General features: G+C 45.1%; 1 protein-coding gene across 1 annotated transcript in view; it reads left to right on the top strand.

Annotated features, from left to right (window-relative positions):
• The first annotated feature begins 530 nt into the window (after positions 1 to 530).
• ASB9 (ankyrin repeat and SOCS box containing 9) overlaps positions 531 to 21,075 on the top strand; it is a 40,351-nt gene continuing 19,806 nt past the window's right edge. The window contains exons 1-2 of the mRNA XM_056559178.1: positions 531 to 935; positions 20,990 to 21,069. Coding sequence (XP_056415153.1) covers positions 854 to 935; positions 20,990 to 21,069 — 162 coding nt within the window. The 5' untranslated portion in view covers positions 531 to 853. The remainder of the gene's footprint in view (positions 936 to 20,989; positions 21,070 to 21,075) is intronic.

Genomic DNA, 21,075 nt, shown 5'->3' with positions numbered 1-21,075 from the left:
TTTTAACGTTGTTCTCTTTTAGGCTAAGTCACAGTGTGGCGGAGGAGGAATTTGGAGGAGATTTTCCTGGAGAGTAGAGTGTGATGCCCGTAGAAGAGGGCGGCCGGCTGACCGCTTACCTCCGAGAGTGTTCAATCAGAAGTTTGGATATAAATGGTTTATTTTAAATGGTTATTAACTAAACGCTGTGGCCGACCCCCAGTTGTCCAGCAAAAGCTAGAAGTGGTCAGTGTTTTCATTATATCCAGCGAACAGGTAGACACATAAATAAACTGAAGGTTACCTATTGCCAATCCCTTAAGTGTCCTGGACACAACATGTGATCCTATATGTACAGGTGCTGACAGGTTGGCGGTGTCCTCTTTGTATTAAGCAGAGTTGTTATATGTTCCCCCCCCCCTGTCTATGTTCCTCGGGCGTTTTTATTTTTTTTATTTTTTTTTGCTGAAGTTGTCTAACTGGATTACTGTGTTCCACCCCTCCCTCTTCTCTCATACGTTTTTTTTTTTTTGCAAAGATATATTTTTCATTGAAAGAAAGTCCACGCCAGTTACATTCTCCAGATGATTGGCCGTGGTTTTGTAAAGGATGTGACATCAATGCAGCTTTGTGTGTGTGAACTGCCTGCATATCCATGAAGTTTTTTTTGGGACTGATTGAAAGGAGGATGATGTTCTTATTGCTGAGTGTCTGCTCTCAGGTTACACAGATATTACTGGGCTCTGCACGCAACCATGATCCTCAGCTTCCCTCAGGACTAATGTAAAACTCGACGTCACTCGGGTAACCAGGTACTTATCTTCTTAGGGAAACCTGGACTCTCAAGGTGTCACCAAGATCTTATAAAGTCAGGATGGAGTCTCAAGGTGCTGGACGCGTTCAGGATGATGGGGGTCAGTCGCCAGGAACGTACATCTCTAACCCGGTGATGAGTGGTGAGTATACCTAAAGTGATAGCAATGACTATGTAATAGCCCTGCTTTAGAATAGATCTACTATAGCAGTGGTCTTCAACCTGCGGACCTCCAGATGTTGCAAAACTACAACTCCCAGCATGCCCGGACAGCCAACGGCTGTCCGGGCATGCTGGGAGTTGTAGTTTTGCAACATCTGGAGGTCCGCAGGTTGAAGACCACTGTACTAAGGCACTAAAAAAAGACACAAAGGCACAAAAAAAAGGAAAAGTATTGCTACAATTGTGTAATGGGGATGCATGTATATATTTTTTTTATCCATAGTTTAATGTGCGTATCACAGTGTTGTTTGCCTTTTTGGTAGTTGTAATAAGAAAGGTCTGTATTAGCATCAAATGAACAAAAGGGAATAGAAAAACTGGTAATCTATCCAATAACTTACAGGGAATGAATGGGTCCATGCACATAACCATAGAAGATTCATGTCTATATTCCATAGAAATCGACGAGACCGTACTGCTTCTCTATCTACCTTTTTCCCATTGCGTACTGTTATTATATTTCCAGGTCAGAATACAGTGGTCCCTCAACATACGATGGTAATTCGTTCCAAATGGACCATCGTTTGTTGAAACCATCGTATGTTGAGGGATCCGTGCAATGTAAAGTATAGGACAGTGGTCTACAACCTGCGGACCTCCAGATGTTGCAAAACTACAACACCCAGCATGCCCGGACAGCCAGCGGCTGGTATAGGAACCACTGGTATAGGAAGTTGTACTCACCTGTCCCCGCCGCTCCGGACCGTCACCGCTCGTCACAGCTGCCCTGGATGTAGCCTTCCATCGCTGTCGCCGCGTCCCCGGGTTGTCCCCGACGCTCCGGCAAGGCCTCTGCTTCCCCGGCATCCTCGCTCTCCGTCGCCGCCATCACGTCGCTACGCACGCCGCTCCTATTGGATGACGGGACGGCGTGCGCAGCGACGTGATGACGACGATGGAGAGCGCCGACGATGCAGGGGATCCCGAAGAGGACGCGCCGGAGCCCCGAGGACAGGTGAGTGATCGTCAGCGGACCACACGGAGCACCGTAAACGGCTATCTGGCAGCAGCTGAAGCAGTCTGTGCTGCCGGATAGCCGTTTATGCGATGGCCCCGACATACAAAAGCATCGTATGTTGATGCTGCCTTCAACATGCGATGGCCTCTGAGAGACCATCGTATGTTGAAATGATCGTATGTCGGGGCCATCGTAGGTCGGGGGGGTCACTGTACAGTGCATGTGTTGACACGCAAAGTCCCTACTGAACCAAGGGATTTTACCTACTGTCATGCAGGTTTTGCCATTATGGTTATTTCATCAGGCATCATCACAGTTATATTCCCTGTGAAACACTAAGGAAATCCTGAAAACATGACCTGTTGGGGGCACTTGAGGAACGCGCTTGGGAAACATTTGGGAATCATGGTACTCTATATCACCACAACATATAGTATTAAAGGGGTATTCCAGGAAAAAACTTTTTTTTATATATCAACTGGCTCCAGAAAGTTAAACAGATTTGTAAATGACTTCTACTAAAAAATCTTAATCTTTTCAGTACTTATGAGCTGCTGAAGTTGAGTTGTTCTTTTCTGTCTAAGTGCTCTCCGATGACACCTGTCTCGGGAACTGTTTAGAGTAGAAGCAAATCCCCATAGCAAACCTCTTCTACGTGCAGTTCCCGAGACAAGCAGAGATGTCAGCAGAGAGCACTGTTGCCAGACAGAAAAGAACAACTCAACTTCAGCTGGTAATTATTGGAAGGATTAAGATTTTTTAATAAAAGTAATTTACAAATCTGTTTAACTTTCTGGAGCCAGTTGATATATATATAAAAAAAAGTTTTTTCCTGGAATACCCCTTTAAGTTCTACATGGTACATTTCATAGAACACTCCCTGATATATTATACCACTCAAGGTGGCAAGATCCTAACATGGAATGTCATTACAACTTTATACATACAACAATGTGTAAGGCTTTTCTATATGTTGTTCAAAAGTCTGACTTGTGCATCAGCCCTCATGGCCTGCACCGGGCATAAAACAATGTATTATCTTTAGTGAGACAAAATTCTTTTTAGTTGGTGGCTATGGACCCTATTACTTGAGGTAATCATCAGCTGAATATTCGCCAATTTTAAGGGCAGCTGTCAGCCAAGAAATTAGCAAAAATCATGTTCCTCGGCTGATCGGGTCAGTCACACATCTCCCCGTGTAATAGAGAATACGTGGCCAGTGGCTGTTTGCCACAAAGTGCCACTCGAATGATCTAGCGATCCACGCACATCGTTTTATTAGGCTCTGTAAATGAAAGGTTGATCATTGAGGTTGGTGCTCATTTATAGGTCAGCTCGGGCCATCTAATATGGCTACGTGTCTGTAAGAAGAGACGGGATGGCACCACTGTAAATGCACTCTCATTGGTATACAGGTGGGAATGGTGTGTAGTAGTGAGGCAGGTACGCAACGTAAACAATGAGTCCACGAAGGTGCTAGGACGTAATGTCAGGATAACACTTAGCATAGATTTATATATTATAGCAAACAAGAATATCCTGCACTCACCGCTCAGCACAGAACTCAAAGCTACTATTCGGACCAGTCGGGGAACAGGACTGCAGAGATGTGTGGGCACTCAGAGGCGACAGCCAGTGGTATCGCGCAAGGTGCGCTTTTTCTGAGGCCGGAAGAAGCGCACCTTGCGCGAAAATGCTGGCTGTCACGTCTGAGTGCCCACACATTTCTGCAGTCCTGGTCCCCGGCTGGTCCGAATAGTAGCTTTGAGTTCTGTGCTGAGCGGTGAGTGCAGGATATTCTTGTTTGCTATAATATATATGTCCATCTAATATGGCCTTGACCCTGATGGACATGATAAGATCTACAGTATCTTTCCAGGGGTACCAATATAATCTAGTTGGTCTAACTAATCCTTAAATCTTTATATATCTATATTAAAGGGGTACTCCAAAGGATAGGGGATAAGATGTCTCCCTGTTGCACCCAGCGTTAGTTTAGAGCATTGGGTGCAGCACTGGAGCGTCAGAGGTTCGTGACATCCCCTTTTAACTACTTGGCTGCTTATTCCTTTATGGAACTCACTTCATAAGTAGACATCCAATAAAGCACAGCAAGATCCTACATAATGTGATCTAGATTGTAAAACAAAAAAAAACAAACATTTAAATAAGTGCAATAAAATATATAAATATAAAATAATATATAAATATATAAATATAAAATAATAATCATAATAAGGGATATGCAGTATCTCCTATAGCTAGTCATGGAGCTTCATGGCACCGACCCCCAAATAGGAATTGTATGCACCCGGCAACCAATCTAACTATAATAGCAATACTAATTTTATAATGTGGAAATATAGATAGACAAACACAGAACATATATTACTATGTACAATTATATCTTTAAATAAAAAAAACATTTCGTTTGTGGCAATTTTGTCTGTTTCACCTTTAAATCGTATGACAGCAATCAGAAAGGAGCATTGAGCTCAGAGCATTCATGAGGTTTACGGAGCCAGATTCTCACTTAGTGGTTTGTACATGGGCCAGAACACCTCTGGGACAGAAAACATTCAGCGCTGGCTCATCCAACAGGAAAACTACTGGTTATCGGGAGCTCTGAGTGACAGAAATGACTGTTGTTTTAGTCAGAGTCGGGAACTCTGGACTCAGTTTTGGAGTCATCTGTGTTTGTCATTAACTTGGAAACTGGAATTAAAACCAAACATTTTCAGGTCAAGCTAATGCAATATAGTGACAACTATGGTGACAGCTACAGAATGTCCCATTCATATAACAGAACCAGCTATAGGTTGCTGTAGAGGTAATAGTCACCCCCAGGGCCTTGGTGTCTGAGGCTGCACAGAACTATGTAAAAAATAAAAATGTATATATACAGCAAATAGTTCTAGGAGGGCCTTTTTTAAAATTAATTAATTGATTTATTTATTTACAGATTTTGCACAGGGTCCAGGATTTCCATGGTATATTTCTGTAACAATTACATCAAAATTCTATCTTACCAGGATTACGGTGCTTTCGTGTGCTAGGGGGACATCTCTAGGATTCCCTTGCAATAATATTAAAGGGGTATTTCCATGTATACAGGACATGCCATAAATGTCTGATAGCAGTGGATCCCAACTCTAGGACCCACACCTATCTCAAAGCATAGGGTATAAGATGTCTGATCGCGGGAGGTCTGGCCGCTGGGACCCCCGCAAACTTCGGGCCGACACCACGGCATTCTGAACATGGAGACTTGGAGCTTCTGTGTTCAAGATGTCACCCCCCCCCCCCCCCTTCATTCATGTCTATGGGACAGGGCATGATGGCTAGTACATAGCCATCACGCATCCTCCCATAGACATGAATGGAGGGTTGCGTGAGAGCTGTGGTCACACGTCATCCGGCACAGAGGGGAGTTCGCTCCGTGAACTGGATGACTGGGGTGCCGCACCAGAGATCGCGGGAGGTCCCGGCGACTGGCCCCCCGCGATCAGACATCTTTGGATAGAGGATAAGATGTTTAGGGTCAGAGTACCCCTTTAAGGCTCCCCCATCTCCACTGGGTCTATGTCCAATAACAGAAGCATATAGTTCATTGACCAAACTATACCCCATTACCGGTGCCTAATAAAACATAGTCAATGTTTCTCCTGCTTGTTATTACTTGTCTTCTCTTTCTACTTCTTTTGGTCCAAACCATTCTACCTACCAACAGCATCTTGTTTTAATTTTTTTGTTGTTATTTATTATTTATTATTTCTAAAGCTTATACAAGCAAGTTTTTTTCCTGCAGAAAGTGATCAGCACATTTTTATGGATAGTCGGTTAAGTGGGCTTATTTACTCTAATGCTAAGTGTGTTTGTTGAAAATGATGTAAGTCAGCGTATGTGCTTGTATTCACATCAACATAAAGAAAAGTCTAGGCCATCCAGCCACTACCTATACATGATAGTTTCTGGTGTTTGCACATTTTGCCCCTAACATTTAACATACAGTTCACTAGTTTTTTCCCCAAGATGGGAGCCCTGTTTGTATGGATCATACCTTTCTTAAAGGAGCCCTCACAGCTGGCAGGTAATGTGGCCCACATGCTGCACTAGCTAAAAGTGTTGTGGAGCCTGTCCCCCCCCCCCCCCCCCCCCAATCATAGCCATTCCCAAACTACATATGTTCTTCATGTTCTTCACACACTAAAGGAAGCTAAAGGACAAAATTGTGGTGGCTAAATGACAGGGTCAGAGCTTCTCCAAAATGGCAGGTTTTGTGGAGTGTTTTTAATATGCAGTGGGTTAGTACAAGCAGCTGGTGAACTGGCAAAAGATCATGGGCTCCCAAAGGTTACCAATTTGTGTAGGGAGCAAAGGTAAGCCTATCTGGTGCTATCCCACAAAAGACCTACTGTAGCAAACAGGGGCGGACTGACAACACTCAGGGCCCCCGGACCAAATAAAACAAGGGCCCCCTGTAAGACTCTGCTCCATACTGTGTGCCATGGCATAGTATAGTAGTATCATAGACTGTGTGCTCAGTACATAATAGTACCATACAAAAGCCCCTCAAAACATAGTGTCCACTACCAAGGATTGTGCCCACCCAGTGTGCCTGTACGACCTTGAAAAGTCCCATAATTTTAGACTATACTGGAGAGCCCAAGGCATGATGGGAGCTGTAGTTTTGTAACAGCTGCAGAGCCACAGATTGGGGTATATTGTCACCCATAATTCCTGCAGAACTTACAAATGAGAGACACTATACAATATAATATAATGAGCCTAGAGACGTCTTCTCTGTTGAGTTTTCTTTTCTTCTTCATCTGGTCCAGACACCAGGTCTTCTTCCAGCAACATTTTCTCTGCAGAGTCTGACGCACGAACATCATTGGTTTCTCACTTTGTCTGCAGATCCCCATCCTCTGTAAGAAAACAATAATCATTATAACTCACAGATGCTGTGTCCCCTAAATATAACTGTGATGTCCCAGTACGGGATATGCTCCTACAGTCCTGTCTGGTTGAGTCCCTGTACGTCCTCAGGGCTCATCTGCAGTGTTTCCCTCATAATGTGTATAAGTTATATATTAAGGGTAAAGGACCTTTGATATGGTCACATGATTGTTAGTCACATCATAAGGGTTGTCACATGTTCAAGTCATATGTTTTTTTTACCCAGAGAGCGCCAGGTGATCATGTGACCCACAGTTGGCCTATGGGCTCCTTGCTCAGCCCCCCTTTACAAGAAGAGGAGGTACTACAATCTCTCTCTTGTGTTTCACTTTCTGCTGAGGTCAAGTTGCATCCCTTACAGACCCATCTGTCCCCTGCACCCATAAATCCTCCTCTAGACCCCTCTGCCCCAGACCCCATAAGTCCTCCTTCAGAACTATATGTCCACCCAGACCACTATGTCCTCCTCCAGACCCATCTGAGGAGGCTGAACTTTTCACCCAGGAATCCCCAGCAGACTGGGTGGAGCACAGCAGCTGAGGCAGGGACACATCGAGGGAGGGAGCAGATGTGAACACGGCACTTCTGTTCCCAGAAAGCATTGCTGCTCTTAAAGTGGCGGTGTCCCTTCCCCAGCTGATAGGACTTGGGGCCGGGGTCTAGGACTGGAGTGCGGCAGCCTGCAGCTCACAGGCTGAATTTAGCTGCCGTACCTGAAAGGCAGCGCTCGTCTGTCTGGGGATCCGGGACAAGTGTCCTGGATCCCCAGCAGCAGCAGCGGGCCCTTTATCCGGCCGGGCCCTTGGACCATGCCCGAACGGACGGGCCGGTCAGTCGGCCCCTGGTAGCAAAATTACTGAAGAAAGTTACTGATGGTTTTCAGAGGAAGGTGCAATAACATATAGAATTAATTTGAATAACCCAGCTTATCCCTCATAAAACAATCCCTCATGAAGCTACACTGAAAAAACGACAAAAAAATTATTAAAATGCAAATGTCAACGGAGGGAGTGCCCCTTGTAATTTGAGTTTTTTTTGCCTAGAACAGTAGCCACACCTACCTCACCACCTACTTGCAGTTACCAGAGGTGGTCAGGTAGCTGTAAACTGCCAAAGTGGTTGTTTTGCAGTTTACAGAGATCTCATACAGAGATCTCTTGATGGGGGGCGCAGCTCTGCCTGCCTCAAGAAAGTTAGACAACCAGTATCTGAACCACTCGCTCAGCCAGCAGCATGAGGAGGAGGTTTGTTACAGCGTGTCATCCCAGTAGTAAGGTTGGGCGTGTCAAAGGGTGGAGCCAATGGGCAGTGTCAAGGGGGCAGCAAAATTAGCTTTTGCCTAGGGTGGCAAAAATTATTGCACCAGTCCTGCTTAGAGGTTTATGATTGTTGTGTACGAATCATAAGACCAGGAGTTACACAAATTGTATAACATAGATATCTCATAAATGTTCAAATGAGATTATCCCTTTAAGTACAACTAAACTGGAGTAAGATGTACAAAATGTATTGTGATAGCCTGGGGGAGTAGGGTATGGGGAGTGTAGCTGTGTGGTTACTAAAGGGTGCTTGATAACCCTTGCTATTCGTGACGCCAGGGTGTGGGCTCCCCAGTAATGCTTGTCCTACTGCCACCCTTCTCAAGAGCGATAGGGAGGTAAATAATATTGGAATGTCCACAACCGCAGAGTTTGCTGAAACAGTTGTAACTTAACTGAAGATTTTATGCAAGCTTCATAACCGGAACAGTTGCTATACATGCAAGCTTTCTTTGGAGATTGACAAAGGTTGGGACTTTAGCAATTTAGAGTCTTTAGGATAATATGCGCAGTTCCACTGGATTTAGGGGATTTAGTTGCGGTCCAGTAGTCACGCGCGCTTTAGCGGGGGGGTAGATTAGAACTCACGGTTTAAGTTCCGCTGAGGCCAGTAGGATTTCAGGCCTAGCGTGTATTTGCAAGTTGCTCAGATCCGTCCTGCTAGTCTGATAGCAGGCTACAGCTCCCTTATATGGGCAGGGGCTGGACTAGTGCTAATTGGTCCAATACTGATGTCAATCACCATTACAGAGGATTATGGGTAACATGTGACCCAAGGAGCTCCAAAGGTCCTCCAACATACCATAGAGGATATTAACATAGTCACATGACCGAAGGTCCTGCAATGCTAAACAAGATAAGTACTATACATTATATTAAATATACATTATTACCAAATATGTACATGTATTAACAGTATAGAATTAGAGTAGAGAAGAGGCGACTAGGGCCTGTCCCACCTGGGGGACCCTACCTGAGCATAGTTACTCTGACTTTGGGGACCACCACACTAGGTACGGTAGCAATACGGTACCGGAACACCACAGTATTAAGAGGTGCAAGGCTCTTAATATATTTTTCAATGTAATGTAATAGATTTTAGGCCTAATTTGAACCAGTAATTCTGTAGGGTTGTAGGAATCCATGCTCCTTTCACCAAGCATACGAAGCCTGGCCCACTGTAGTGGAATGAAATGCGCAAAATTGAAAGATTTGCCAATTTCTGCTCAAATGTAAGCTTGAGCATCAGGTGTCAGCAGAGAGGACTGTGGACAAGACAAAAAAGAAATTCAAAAAGAAAATAATTTCCTCTGTAGCATACAGCTGCTAATAAGTACTGGAAGGACAAATATTTTTTAATAGAAGTCATTTACAAATCTGTCTAACTTTCTGGCACCCGTTGATTTAAAAAATAAATGTTTTCCACCGGAGTACCCCTTTAAATTATGAAACTTTAGCAGAGCAAATTTTTGCAGATTCGTTCATTTCTAGTTCCTGTTTCTATAGAGTTTACAGTTGGAAGAATGATATATATATCAAAATCAAATTGAAATTGTGCAACATAGTCAAAACAAACAAACAAAAACATGAAATAATATCAGACATATGCATGTTAGACAACTGGCCACCAAAGCAACTCTGTAGTCCAAGGCCCGGGCTAGTACAATTATATGACATGTATCTGAATATAGTCCATTAAAATGGTATATTCTTGTCCAGATTGATACATTAGAGAGCTGAACTTTTTTGCATATGAAAGCGGATCATTTTGTTCCAGGACAAGTCTGAACTGGTTACTCTGCACTAAGCTGAAAAGTAATGCACATTCTTATACTGTACACACGTTCCATGTTTAAATCTCAATTAACAATATTTTTGCCTTGTAAACATTATACACAGAAATCAATAGGGTCCAATAGGTTGTTTGTAAATCAACCCATAAGAAAATACACCTCAGCCACAAGTGATCCAAAGTCATCTCCAAAAAGGATTTTCTTTAGTTTGACCTTTGAGGATTATCACTGTATAAGTGCCTGGGCCGGGATCCTCTGTTAGATCAGCTTGACCTTGTTTGTAATTGTTCTGAACCCTTGGTAGTACCCCTTTCCTTTACACATAGTATTACATCAGTGGGTACATATACCCAAAACCCTACCTTCATTATCCTCCAATCCCCAGAAACTGCTGAGGCTGATAGTGTCTTTATCTTCATACTGCCCTTGTACCCCCAGTGAATAGGGCACCCGTCAGCTGTTTAAAGCTGCAATGACCTATTCAAACAGTAGGGGTGCAGTGTTAGACCTCCACTGATCGAATATAAAAACCTGAATAACCTATTTAATTTACAAGGACAGTGTTTGATGGCTGTGGCTTTTTACTACATGACTAACCCTGTATAGATTTCAATGGGCACAATACATATTTTTTTCTGGGAACCAAAAGAGTAATGGTCTTACCGTGACGGCAGAGAAGTGAATCCACTGTCCTGTGTGGACTATGACTAAATCATACCAGGGAGCAGAGTCTAAGGTGCCGCTGGTTTTCACCAGAGCCCGCCGCAAAGTGGGATGGACTTGCTGCGGCAGACAGCACCGAGGTCGCTACCCCTGGCACGATCCGTCTAAACAGGTTGCCCAGATTGAACTTGACACAGATGGTAGGGTAGTCAGACGAACCACAGGTCAGAAGGCAGGCGGCAAAAGAGCGTAGGCAGGTCACAGGCACAAGGTCAGGAGGCAGGCGACTAAGGAGCAAGGTCACAGGCATTAGGTCAGGAGGCAGGCGACTAAGGAGCAAGGTCACAGGCATTAGGTCAGGAGGCAGGCGGCAGAGGAACAAGGTCAGGTCACAGGCTGGAGGTCAGGAAAAACAAAAAAACAAAAATGTAGCCAGCATCTAAACCCAATACACGGGTGCACGCTGCCGTGGCAAGTACAAAACATGTAAAAAAAAAAAGAAAATGGCAGCAGCACACTTGGTCAACAAAATGGAGGCTCTTAGTGCACTTTTTGATCAAAACGTGTCCCCCCATCCACCACGCGGAAGTGGCCTCATATCGGATGGGACCCTAACAATAACCCACCTCTGCTGGGCATACAACCTCTGACTGGGTGGCATGTTAGATTCACTATCAATCCAAACCACCTCCTGTGAAATAGGGGAGGGGATGCACGGCTACAGAGGGAGCCACTCCCCCCCCAAATTGCAAAGCAAAAAATGAGAAATGATGCCTAAAGTCATCCTTATACTCTATCGAACAAAATTAGTTTTAGAATGTGTATATCTGAGATAAGTTACTTAGGAGGGTCCACATCTGGTGGCATTTTTTGCCACTGATTTCTTCAGCAAATGTGAGGCAAATCCAAAGCACAATCTGCATGTCTTACATTTGAATTTTGATGCAGATTCATTGAAGATTTTACCCCTATATGGGGAAATGAAAATTACCATGCTGGTCCATTATCATGTGGTACATTCTGCAGCATTCCACATGTCTGATGCTATAATCCGCTACAAATTTGCAGGTAAAATCTAAGGTTAGTCAGAAATTTGTCACCGATCTCTACAGTGTGATCTCCACTGGGTAAAGGGACTGAGGACAATATCTGCACAGCCCTATGGAATATGTTACAATATACCGTATTTTTCGCCGTATAAGACGCACTTTTTCTTCCCCAAAGCTGGGGGGAAAAAGTCGGTGCGTCTTATACGGCGAATACACCCCTATTGCGGTGGTCCCTGCAGCCATCAACGGCCGGGACCCGCTGCTAATACAGGACATCACTGAAGGACATCACTGATCACGGTGATGCCCTGTATTAACCCTTCAGACGCGGCGATCAAAGCTGACCACCATGTCTGAAGGGAAAGTGACACTAACCCGGCTGCTCAGTCGGGCTGTTCGGGACCGCCGCGATTTCACCGCGGCGGTCCCGAACAGCCCGACTGAATAGCTGGACTAGTGCTTACAGGACACCGGGGGGGACCTTAACTGCCTCTTCGGTGTCTTCTCTGTTCAGGGATCCCCTGTATGGCCGGCGCTATCCTTCCTCGTCATCACGTTGTCGCGTACGTGCGTCAGCGTGCGTAACGACGTGATGACGGCGACAGAAAGCGAGGATACCCGGCCGGCAGCAGAGACGTTCCGGAGCGACATGGACACGGCAACAGCGATGGAGCGACATCCAGGGCAGCGGTGACGGGTCCGGTGCGGAGGGGACACGTGAGTATTACCTCCTATACCAGTGGTCTTCAATCTGCGGACCTCCAAATGTTGCAAAACTACAACTCCCAGCATGCCCGGACAGCCAACGGCTGTCCGGGCATGCTGGGAGTTGTAGTTTTGCAACATCTGGAGGTCCGCAGGTTGAAGACCACTACTGGGTTCAAAATCTTTAATTTTTTAGATTTTGCACCTAAAAATAGGGTGCGTCTTATACGCCGGTGCGTCCTATAGGACGAAAAATACAGTAAGCAACAATAAATAAAAAAATCTAACGTTTCACAAGATTAGAGAACAGTCAGATGTTCATAAAAGACGTTAGAGATGAGCGAACTTACAGTAAATTCGATTCCTCACGAACTTCTCGGCTCGGCAGTTGATGACTTTTCCTGCATAAATTAGTTCAGCTTTCCGGTGCTCCGGTGGGCTGGAAAAGGTGGATACAGACCTAGGAAAGAGTCTCCTAGGACTGTATCCACCTTTTCCAGCCCACCGGAGCACCTGAAAGATGAACTCATTTATGCAGGAAAAGTCATCAACTGCCGAGTCGAGAAGTTCGTGACGAATCGAATTTACTGTAAGTTCGCTCATCTCTAAAAGACGTGTACTGGAGATGTTTTCTTCTTTACTACAGACTTCCCTCAAAATAGAACCAAGTGTTCTATACACAAACAGAGGATGTCCCAATGGGATAGAAAACATTCCTTAAAATATGAAAGATTCCCTGTAAGCAAGTATTAGCATTACATTAACATTTATATATACCCTACAATGCAATAAGCTACAGTGATCTGCTAATATATCCAAAACCTTAAAGAACAAAATGGATATTTATCACCTTTTATTTCTTTTAAATTTATCTTAACACATTTCTGTATTTTGTTACTTTAGTTACTTTATATGATTATGAGGGCAGCCATTTTTTTTGCTAAGCAGTGGACTACAGTTCCAGAGGTTTAGTTTACAGTAGACACATAGACATGGGCACATATTGTCACGATGCCGGCTGGCAGGTAGTGGATCCTCTGTGCCAGAGAGGGATGGCGAGGACCGCGCTAGTGGACCGGTTCTAAGCCACTACAGGTTTTCACCAGAGCCCGCCGCAAAGCGGGATGGTCTTGCTGCGGCGGTAGTGACCAGGTCGTATCCACTAGCAACGGCTCACCTCTCTGGCTGCTGAAGATACTGAAGATAGGCGAGGTACAAGGGAGTAGGCAGTAGCAAGGTCGGACGTAGCAGAAGGTCGGGGGCAGGCGGCAAGGTTCGTAGTCAGGGGAGATAGCAAAAGTACTGGTACACAGGCTATTAAACACACAAGGAACGCTTTCACTGGCACTAAGGCAACAAGATCCGGCAAGGGAGTGCAAGGGAGGAGACTAGATATAGCCAGGGAACAGGTGGGAACCAATTAAGCTAATTGGGCCAGGCACCAATCATTGGTGCACTGGCCCTTTAAGTCTCAGGGAGCTGGCGCGCGCGCGCCCTAGAGAGCGGAGCCGCGCGCGCCAGCACATGACAGCAGGGGACGGGAACGGGTAAGTGACCTGGGATGCGATTCGCGAGCGGGCGCGTCCCGCTGTGCGAATCGCATCCCCAACGGCCATGACAGAGCAGCGCTCCCGGTCAGCGGGACCGACCGGGGAGCTGCAGGGAGAAAGACGCCGTGAGCGCTCCGGGGAGGAGCGGGGACCCGGAGCGCTAGGCGTAACACATATCTTATAAAACACCTCATTGACATATTTTAACAGTTTTAGGTATGCTTTGTGATTAGTGTTGAGCGGCATAGGCCATATTCGAATTAGCGATATTTTGCGAATATATGGACCAATATTCGTCATATATTCGCTAAATTCGCATATTTGTAATATTCGCGTTTTATTTTCGCATATGCGAAATTCGCGTATGCGAAAGTTAGCATATGCGAAAATTAGCATAAGCGAAATTTCGCAAATAAAAAAATTAGCATATACTCAATTTGCATAAGCGAAAATTTGCAAATGAAAAATTTAGCATATAAAAAAATTATCATAAGCGAAAATTCGCAAATGAAAAAATTTGCATATGATAATTTTCGCATATGCGAAAATTCGAGCACCAGTCTCACACAGTAGTATTAGAGCCTTCTTTACACCACACAAGCTGGAAGCAGAGAGGGATGATCACTGTGATGTGTACTGTGAAGAAAAAAAAACAAAAAAAAAAAAACGAATATTCGTAATTACGAATATATAGTGCTATATTCGTGAATATTCGCAAATTCACGAATATGCGATATTCGCAAATAAAATTCGCATTGCGAATATTCGCGAGCAACACTATTTGTGATGTGTAAAGAGGTCACTGTGCAGAGAGGGGGAGGAGGGAGCTGTCATGTTTTATCTGCATTTTTACTTAGTAGGGGACTAAACTGTCACCTATTGTCAATGGTAGAATCTGTGTTATCCTCCTTCTGCTTTTTAAGAAAACTAAAGGTATACACATGTGGTGTCCCAGTATGGGAGGTGTTACCCCGTGCTCCTGCTGTCCTGTCAGGCAGCCTCCTTCAGTGTCCCCATTGTAAATATGTTTTACCATGTAAAGTGTTATAAAATATAATGTTGCTTTAAGAGTTATACGATGTGATATGTCATGTGATTGTTACCCAGGAGGTACCAGTGACCAGGTGATCCCAAGACTGACCTATGGGCTCCCTGCTAGTCTCCCCTATATAAGCCCTGGGTGGGGCTAGCTTCTCTCTCTTTGACCTCTGCTCTTCTGCTAAGCTGAGGTCCAGTGCAGTCGTGCCTAGTGTGTGTTTCCAGAGTGTTGGAGGCCTCAAAGTCAAGTCCTGCAGCCACCATTAAGTCAAGTAAGCTAAAGTCACAGCTTTATGAGTCAAGTCAAGTCAGTCCCTGTCATCTGTCAAGTCAGCGTGGTCTGCATTCAATTGTCTTGTCCTACTACAAGTCCCATTAAGCCCTTAAGGTCTCTGCATCACTGGTCACCTCCTTGGGCCCTGGCTGAACTGTATAGACTTTACCAACTGTCTACCCTCAGTAAAGCTACCATTGTCCATAACTTGGCCCCGTGCCTAGCCCAGGATCCAGCGGTATACCTTCGGGTGGCTATAGAGACTATCAAGCCCTGCTGGAGCCTCTGCATTTAGAAGACTACCCTCTTGTCCGAACTGCGAGAAGCCTTGTCACCGTTACCTACGGGAGAGATCCAGTCCAGTTAGTCAACGTGTCCGATGCTGCTACTGTGTTACCCAAATAAACCCCAGTAGCCCAGTTGTATCTCATAGAGTCAAAGGGCATCTTAACAGAATGTATGGTGGCCTGACAGCATGCAGCCCAAATGGCTGAAGGATCCAGTACGAGTCCTCCCAAGCCCTGGTGGGCACAACTCCAAGTTGGAGACAACGCTAACCCAAGGGACCAAGTCAAGGGAGTCATCAATGTCGCCAAAAGGTACCATGAAGCTTTTAGCAAACACCCCACAGATTTCGGGCATACGTCCATGATCCAACATTGAATCCTTACAGGCGACAGCCCACCTATCAAGGAAAGACACCGCCCATTCGCACCAGACATGTATCATACTGTCAAGAAGATGCTGGCCGACATGAAAGAGGCAGACATCATCCAAGAAAGTCAGAGTCCCTCGGTGGCGCCACTTGTCCTGGCCAAGAAAAAAGACGGAAACCATCCGTTTCTGTGTCGACTGCAGGAAACTGACCAATGTCACACATGAGGATGCTTATCCTCTGCCAAGGATCGAGGAGTCACTCACAGACCTTGGGACCTTAACCAGCGGATATTGGCAAGTGCCGATGGCCATGGAAGACCGGGAGAAGACCGCCATCGTGACACCCATGGGACTGTTTGAGTTTAAAAGTATGCTGCTTGGGCTATGTAATGCCCCTGCAATGTTTCAGCATTTGATGGAAAGGTGCCTAGGACATCTACATTTTTAAAGTGTCCTATTGTACCTGGATGATGTAATTGTGTATTCCAAGTCCTACCAGGAACACCTCAGTCGTCTGTCAGATGTCTTCCAAATCCTGATCAAGCATGGGCTGAAGATCAAGCCATCATAGTGTCACTTGCTTAAACCTCAGGTACACTACCTGGGTCATAATGTCAGCGCTGAGGGAGTCTAGCCCCATCCTGAAAAGGTGGAAGTTGTCAAGAACTGACCTACCCCGCGCACGGTCAAAGATGTCAGGAGCTTCCTGGGATTTGCCGGCTACTACCGCCAATTCATTCCCCACTTCGTTCAGATTGCAGAACCCCTCACAGCTCTCTTACGGGGTAAGGCATAGGAGAACTACAACGGGAAACTACCTGTTGAATGAGCCGAAGAGCAAGAGACAGCGTTCCGAGCTTTTAAACGTCTGCTGACAGAACCACCCATCCTGGCGTACCCTGACTACAGTCAGCCATTCCAGAAAGTGAAGGGACAAGAAAAGAGAACAAGTGTGGAGACTACAGCCCTTTATATATCGGGGCTGGACTAAAACCAATTGGTAGCTGTTTGCCTGTGGTTACCTGTGCCTCTGGAACTCTGGGTATCAGGTGATCACATGACCCTATCACATGACCTTAGGAAGGTCCTATACAGTTGAAATATCCTAATAACCTTTGCACATAGCTTATATTCACTGTACAACACCTGAAATAAACATACAGAATCAATGTACAATAGAAATCATAATAATGACCTAGGGGGAAACCCTGCAGGAGAGCCCTGTGGACTTGAGGGACTCTACCTGAGGGGACTTTAGCAACTGTACAGAACCATGTTCTATACCGGGACATGACAGCCCCAATAGCCCTACCATATTATCTAGACAGGTAGTAAATAGCCCCCCCCCCCCATAATAGCTAGGCTGGTAGGTAGTAGAGTAGGGAGTGCTATCATAATATCTAGACTTATTCAACTTTTCCATCCCACTCTGATCTGGTGTAGTGAGCATCACCACACTGCTACTCGATCTGATGTAGTGAGCATCACCACACTGCTACTCAATCTGGTGTAGTGAGCATCACCACACTGCTTCTCGATCTGGTGTAGTGAGCATCACCACACTGCTACTCGATCTGGTGTAGTGAGCATCACCACACTGCTACTTGAGGTTGCAGATGTCCTGAATGGTGCACGACAGTGCCCACAACACAGGGTGGAGGAATAGAGAGCTTAGAGCTATGTGATCCTCTACACCGGAGAGAGCAGCACACAGAATGTCCCAAAGCTGTCTGGCATCAGGGCATTCTGTGTTGGCAGCAGCTGTGTTGGGGAGCAGAGGAAAGCGACCCAGAGCACGATTTAGCCCATCTGATATTTGCAAGATAAGACAGATTGGCAGTCCAGCCCTGGGGGACATTACATAACCAGGAGATAGAAACCAATAACATGCCCTGTGAGACAAACAGTAATGATATTGATATATAGCCACAAAAGAAAAATAAAATCCGGCACTGCTATATCATCCTAAAATTTCCACTGTCTGTATACTGTGTCTGCTGACTGCCAAAGTAGGCTCACTGTGGGTGGTGCTACACATCATGGTCAGGCAGAAGGAGGACTGGGAGACTGTGATGGTATCGGGGGAATCAGACGTCAGGGCCACAGCCGTATCGCACCGAACGGTGCGATACGGCTGTGGCCCTGACGTCTGATTCCCCCGATACCATCACAGCCTCCCCGTCCTCCTTCTGCCTGACCGTGATGTGCCTGACCGCAATGTGACATCCGACACTTCAAGTACTAGGACCTGGTGAGCTGCTCCGCAATCTTTCTTTTTCTTATCTTCGAGTGATGTGAGTAATGATATTGAATTTACATGATTTTATAATCCAGGATTCAGCTTTAGGGTCTGTTCTATTTTTCTACCATTGACTTTAATAGGTCAGTGGAAAATCCACTATTCTGCCACTAATTCTACCCATTAAAGTTAGTAGAAGCCGCACAAAATCTCGCGTGAACAGACCCTTAGGTTATATTCGCATGTAAAGTATCCTGTGCATATTTGTTGCTGCAGATTGAGGGTACGTTCCCACCTGGCGCATATGCAGTGTATTTCCCGCTGCGCAAAATCTGCAGCAGCAGCAGGAAATATGCTGCGTATCCCTCGCTCACCATACACACAAGGCTTTCCGGCGGCAGCCCTATATGTGTAGTGAGTTTTGGAGGAGGAGCCATTTGCCAGCGTGACTGTGACGCGTGGCTCCGCCTCAAAAACTCTCGACACGCATAGGGCTGCCGCCGGAAAGCCTTGTGTGTATGGTGAGCGAGGGATACGCAGTGTATTAGGAATGAAGGATACGGGAAATACGCTGCGTATGCACCAAGCGGGAACGTACCCTTAAGGGTATGTTCGCAAGTGTGTATTTTCTGCTGCAGATTTTGCTGCCCATTGACTTCAATGGGCAGCCCAATCTGCTGAAACAAATCTGCAGCAGAAAATAGACACGTGGGAGCTTACCCTAAAGCTGCAAATGTTATGCTGCAGATTTGAAGGTAAACTAAATGACTGAACACAGCATCAAATCTGCAGCAACAAACATGCGCAGGATACTGTACGGGTGAATACATCCTTTAGGGTACATTTACATACAGCAGGTTCATCATTTATCTTTTGCACGTATGTATACCCAAAAGGCTGAGGAGAAGAGCTAAAGAGGTTGTCTTATAGCAATGTTTTATGGATACGTGTGGATCTGACTTCTGGCACCCCCACCATTCCCGGTCTATGAATTGCCTGTGCTTGCTTAGTCCCTGTCTATATGAAAATTGCTGAGTGCTCACATTCTGCTGTTTCTGATGTTCTCATTTAATCATGGCGCAGCATGGTACGAGTACGTTATATATTAATGTGTGGGTAATGTCTGCTGAGGTTCTGCCCCTCTTCTCTCTTATAAACTATATAGACAGTCTACTCCACCATCACCAGTTGTGTAAGACTGAATTCATTCACATGAATGAGCAGGATTTTTTTGTAATCTCATCCTGGAGTTTGAATGTATGTGATTTTATAGGATTTTATGCTCTTTTTGTGCACATTCTTGTGGCTAATGTGGTGATCAGGATTTCATGCATTTAGTAACAACCAGCCAAGTGTGTAATATTGGTGTAAAAATGCTTCTCTGGCTCAAAGGGCACTTCCATTGTTTGAAAGCAGTACAAATTTTATGTGATGTTTGACATTAAACAGACACTTTTTTTTATGTGTTAAAGGGGTATTCCAGGAAAAAACTTTTTTATATATATCAACTGGCTCAAGAAAGTTAAACAGATTTGTAAATTACTTCTATTAAAAAATCTCAATCCTTTCAGTACTTATGAGCTTCTGAAGTTAAGGTTGTTCTTTTCTGTCTAAGTGCTCTCTGATGAAACCTGTCTCTCGGGAAACGCCCAGTTTAGAAGAGGTTTGCTATGGAGGTTTGCTTCAAAACTGGGCGTTTCCTGAGACACGTGTCATCAGAGAGGACTTAGACAGAAAAGAACAACCATAACTTCAGAAGCTCATAAGTACTGAAAGGATTAAGATTTTTTAATAGAAGTATTTTACAAATCTGTTTAACTTTCTGGAGCCAGTTGATATATACAAAAAACGTTTTCCCTGGATAACCCCTTTCATTTTCTTTTTATCCATATCTACAAGCACAGACAGTTTTGCTGACATAAAAAAGATTCAGATTTTATGCACTCCGGCGCTTAGACATCTTCCCCGTCACTGGGGACCCCCGTGATATTGCACGCTGCACCCCGTTAAAATCAGTCCCCAGAGCGTGTTCGCTCCGGGTCTGATTACTGCTGATCACGGGGCCAGAGCGTTGTGACGTCAAGGCTCTGCCCCATGTGACGTCACGCTGCGCCCCCCTCAATGCAAGCCTATGGGAGGAGGCGTGACAGCTGTCATGCCCCCTCCCATAGGCTTGCATTGAGGGGGGACAGAGCGTGACGTCACACGGGGCGGAGCCTTGACGTCACAACGCTCCGGCCCCGTGATCAACAGTAATCAAACCCGGAGCGAACACGCTCCGAGGACTGATTGTAACGGGGTGCATTGTGCAGCGGCGCGACCCCCGCAATCAGGCATCTTATCCCCTATCCATTGGATAGGGCATAAGATGTCTAAGTATCGGAGTACCCCTTTAAATAGGACCCACAAAAAGCAAGATTTTACTATAATTACTATGTTTTTTTTTTTTTTTTTTTTTTTTTTACACCCTCATGTTCCCCAGATCTGTGGGTTTAATATTTTGTCTGACAAATCAGGGAATCCGTCAGATGGCCGTGAATATGTATAACGGGAGTGATCCGACCATTCATTCCAGGGACAATTATGTCCACGTTCTAAGGATTGGCGGAGGGTCCCAGCAGTCGGACCCCACTGATCTGCTTGTTACCTTTTATCCTGTATAACTTAAAGGATGGAAAAACTCCTTTAGGTAATTTGTTGTCATATTTAATCACAAAGTAACAGAGATATTCTATAAGGTATGTTACAGAGTTTCTTTCTTTTCCTGCAGATTTTGTGTCAGATTGGTCTCTGTTACATGAAGCATCAATGCATGGACGACAAGTAACATTAAACAAATTCATTATCCAGGTAATA

This window comes from Hyla sarda, chromosome 2 (genome assembly GCF_029499605.1).
Source record: "Hyla sarda isolate aHylSar1 chromosome 2, aHylSar1.hap1, whole genome shotgun sequence".
NCBI lineage: Eukaryota > Metazoa > Chordata > Amphibia > Anura > Hylidae > Hyla > Hyla sarda.
Note: the sequence above shows the minus strand (reverse complement) of the source record. Positions and strands in the feature narration are given on the sequence as shown.